Below are 4,123 nucleotides of genomic sequence, written 5' to 3'. Positions count from 1 at the left end.
ACTACTACTACTACGTACTACCTACCTACTATATAACTAATAGAACGAACAATATATATATATATATATATATATATATATATATATATATATTTGTAATATCCGTTCATGCCTGTGTAACTCTTAGTGACTTCCGAGGAAATTAGAACATACGCGAGCATTATAATCATTCAATCTAAAACACCTTGTTTTAAAGAGGCTGTCCTTGCGCCTTGCCCTGGGAACAGGTGATAGAGAATAGGCCTTGAGTACAGTGGGATTACAAATATAAAAGACACAAATATAAAAGATTTAGCATAATCGGTGGATGCTCAAATCTGCACGGTTCCGAAAATGTGTATCAAAACAATCTTCACCAACTATATGCTACTTTATACGACTGTGAGACGAGACATACTCTCTAACTGCAGCACTAACTGTGCACTTTAGAAAAGCGCACCCGAAAGCGTTCGTACTCGGTGAGGGCATGTGTATCTTTGTTGCTTAAGAGTTTATTTCAGATGTAAACACTTCAGCTAAACAATGACATATACCTTCGCCATACCGGGTTTGGGTTAACCAAGATTTGCCGGTCTGCTATCGAGACGTGGAAGCAAGACAGAATCATAAATAGTAAGTATATTTCAGTTTTAATAGTACGTAATCGGCCGATCACAAAACACTCGGCTCAGCCAACCACACTGCAACGGTAGCTATGCTGCTATGAACATCGTTTTAAATTTGAGATGTACGCTCATCTCAATCTGCAGCAACCGGGGGGAAGCCTACGCCGTCCCTAAAGAATGGCGTTGATGAAGACTGTTCCGACAATGGTACCTTCCAATCTGGGATAAAACACGACGATCTCGCTATGTATTAGGGTTCCGCCAAAAGAACTTAAGGGAGACGTTATTGGTTTGCGTATTTTGTGTCTGAATTTGTAGCCGTATACTAGCACTGTGTGGTGTAGTGTAGGCAGTATCGAAATAGCAGTGCTAGGCGTGTTTCAGGGAAACCCATCATGTGTGACACACGGCGGTAGAGGCATGCCTTGGATAGTCCCATGATATGTAGAGCAATATGTACAAGTGGTCAGGCGAATTTCTATAGCAGAGCTGCTAGAGCCCCTGGATTCAACCCAAGTTATTGAATAGCATTTGTGAAGAGATGATCTGAATGGGGACGCCGTCATACATCATCAATATTTTGGATCTTAATAAGTTTATAAGTTTCACACATCCTCCAAGCCTCGATATCTGCCGGGGCAATTTACGACATATATTGACGGACAAGTAAAGCCTTTAAAGTGGAGAGCTCTGGTGCTAACAGTATATGATCCGATATTAAAGTGGTTTGCCAGACAGCGGAAGTCGCAATCACATCCAAGCCTAAGTGGAGTGTATGGGCCACAACCATAGTGAGGATGCACCAAGCGGCACTGGCCAAACGTATCAACATGGCAGACCGAAACGCATTCGTAGTGCGCAAGCAGAAAGGGTTGGATCTGCCGATAATAAAGCATGTATGTTGGGTGGACACCCCTTTCTGCTTGTTGCTCCAGATAGCTGCTAGTGTGATGATGAGTGTTGTTATGGTCTACTGATTCGTTGGTGTGTGTTGCTTACACGCGACCCGAGGAAAACAGTGAGATCTTGGATTACGAGAAATTATGATTCCAAGGATAGCCGATTGCACGCGTAGGATGGCCTGTCTCGCACGCACCGCCTGTGGGCTTCCGAAGGTTAACTTTTATTGCTCACGCCCCTACTCCACTACTGCTTGTCTTGTTCACCTTGTGACGCTGTAACATTGGCTGCCAATTGAAAGTGAGCAAACGTAGCACAGATCGTCCGGTTACAGAGGAACATGCACAGGTTTTTACGCACTGAACTCAGAACCATCAGGCGAGATGTAACCACCACGGCTAGATAGAAGTTAAATTATACACGATTGGAGAGCGCACACTATGCGTGTTGCGTAGAGCACTCCAGTACGGAAGAAAAATGGCAACTGCAGGACAGCTGTGGCAACCTAATTAACTGTAACTTTGCCCTGGTTTAGCCAAATCTATGCGGCGAAAATTGTCGGCACCAGGGATGAAAGCGGCTAAGAAATTGGCTTCGATTTTGTCTGCCCACTCTCTAAAGGTAAGTGATGTCGCGAAATTTAAGCTTTACCCTGGTAATACACACACCACAATGTATCAATCTCGAAAGGATGGATGAACATTTCATAAGCGATTTGAGCCGCATTGATGAAATTACACAAGAAAAAGCGTGCGCCAAATAGTGCGCTTGTTGCCATACTTGGACAGGCTTTGACTAGTCTACCAAAACTCTTGCAACTACAGCTATCGTCACAGTATATGTGACGTATATAGCATGATGAATTATTCGTGTGTTAATATGAGGATGGTATATAAGTTCGGAAATGAGTATTTTCCGTTCCATAAGCCCTTGCGATGGCTGAGATTTCATACCCCTGCCATTCTGGACCACGTATTTTCTGTCCTACAAGCCTTTACGATGATTGAAAGGTGCTCTGTCTCTTAGGAGACGGGACACTGAGTTTCAACATCCTCAATTTTCATTCTATTCGCCTATGCGATGACTGAAGGTGTACTACGTATCCCCTAGAGCACACTGCGCGGGGTCTACGCCGAGTTAATGATAAGTCTTCTTCCTCTTCCTCTTGAGTGTTGTACCTCGGGTACATATATGACCCATATTGTTGTAGTTTGTTCGCTCACAACAGTACCTCCTGTTTGGAATACAGGCAGTGGTTTGCATTCTCTCAGAAAACAACCCGCAACCAAAAAAAAGGCTGGACGCCTACAAATGCCCGCGAAAGCGAGATAAGGTATTCACTGAATGACACATACACATATAAAGTTACTCAAAGTTATGAGTATCAACCATCTCCCGGTACGGATTTATTGAAGCTCGTGTAGTGACTCCAGGGACGGTCTTTTGGACGAGCCCTTTCGTATGTACAGCAGTCAGACCTAGCTTGTACGTACAACAGTCAGACCTAGCTATGGTGAAAATAGTCGATTCTGATAACCAGAGGGCTATGCATGCGCGCTGATGAAGAAATATGTGAGGGGTCAGCCAAATTTGATTAAAATCGTATTGTGGGGATTCGATGTTTCACGTCACAGTCATACTTTGATGCGTACAGGCAAATAGATAACCTGTTTCGAACGAAGGTCAGACTGCATTTTTTCACAGATAATAAATACCAACACTATCCGCAGGTTTAGTTGTCGCGGAGCAAGCGAGCGACTTGTCATCTGTTCAGCGGCATACAGACCATAGAACAAACAAGGGCTTTGTTCTGGAGAAAAGTTGGCCCAAGACCCAAAACGCCTAGCTGTAGTCTTTAATTTAAAATCAATAACTGGCCTGTGATTCTACGCCAGGACTATATACAAGAGCATATCCATATATATATATATAGATCCCAAGGCACGATCGATATGTATTTCGCTCAGGTCCAGTGTAAGATTGAAAATATGATATGCTTCTGTCGAAAATTCTGAGACTGAAAAACCATAATCAGTTTGGTGGCATGCAGACCAAAGAACTAACAGAAACTTTGTTCCTGGGAGGCGCAACACTGAGCACCGCCAAGATCAGCTGCAGTACTTGATATAGAATTAGTATTCGTCCAGACTTATATGTTAGGATTAGAGCGTTAATACATAAGCCGATGTACGATCGATATGTAATTTCACCAAGTGTGAGTAAGATAATGTAGTAATTGTCAGTATCTGAGCTGCCATGCTACCAGCCGAGGAGCAGCTCTTATTTCGCGCTGACCCTTGTTGTATCATTGAGAGATACTGGACCCTGGCTACTGAACAGATAGATAACGTATTTTTATCCGGGGTGAGAGAACTAATTCATTCCCAGAGCCAGATAATATATTAATTATCTTCTTGTTCACCCATAATCTATTTATAAGTTGTGTGCGAATGCGTATGTATGTGCGTGTATGTATATGTTTATGCGATATATATATATATACATATATATATATATAGTGTATGTGTATGTAGGTATATGTACACACACAGACACACACACACACACACATATATATATATATATATGTGTGTGTACTTATATATATATATATATGC

General features: G+C 42.4%; 1 protein-coding gene across 1 annotated transcript in view; it reads left to right on the top strand.

Moving 5' to 3' along the window:
• Positions 1–3,498: 3,498 nt before the first annotated feature.
• Positions 3,499–4,123, top strand: part of SARC_06185 (hypothetical protein) — a gene marked incomplete at its 5' end in the record, with an annotated part of 9,020 nt that continues 8,395 nt past the window's right edge. The window contains one exon of the mRNA XM_014299924.1: positions 3,499–3,622. Coding sequence (XP_014155399.1) covers positions 3,499–3,622 — 124 coding nt within the window. The remainder of the gene's footprint in view (positions 3,623–4,123) is intronic.

Source organism: Sphaeroforma arctica, assembly GCF_001186125.1.
Source record: "Sphaeroforma arctica JP610 unplaced genomic scaffold supercont1.431, whole genome shotgun sequence".
NCBI lineage: Eukaryota > Ichthyosporea > Ichthyophonida > Sphaeroforma > Sphaeroforma arctica.
This window is presented reverse-complemented; position numbering and strand designations above follow the sequence as displayed.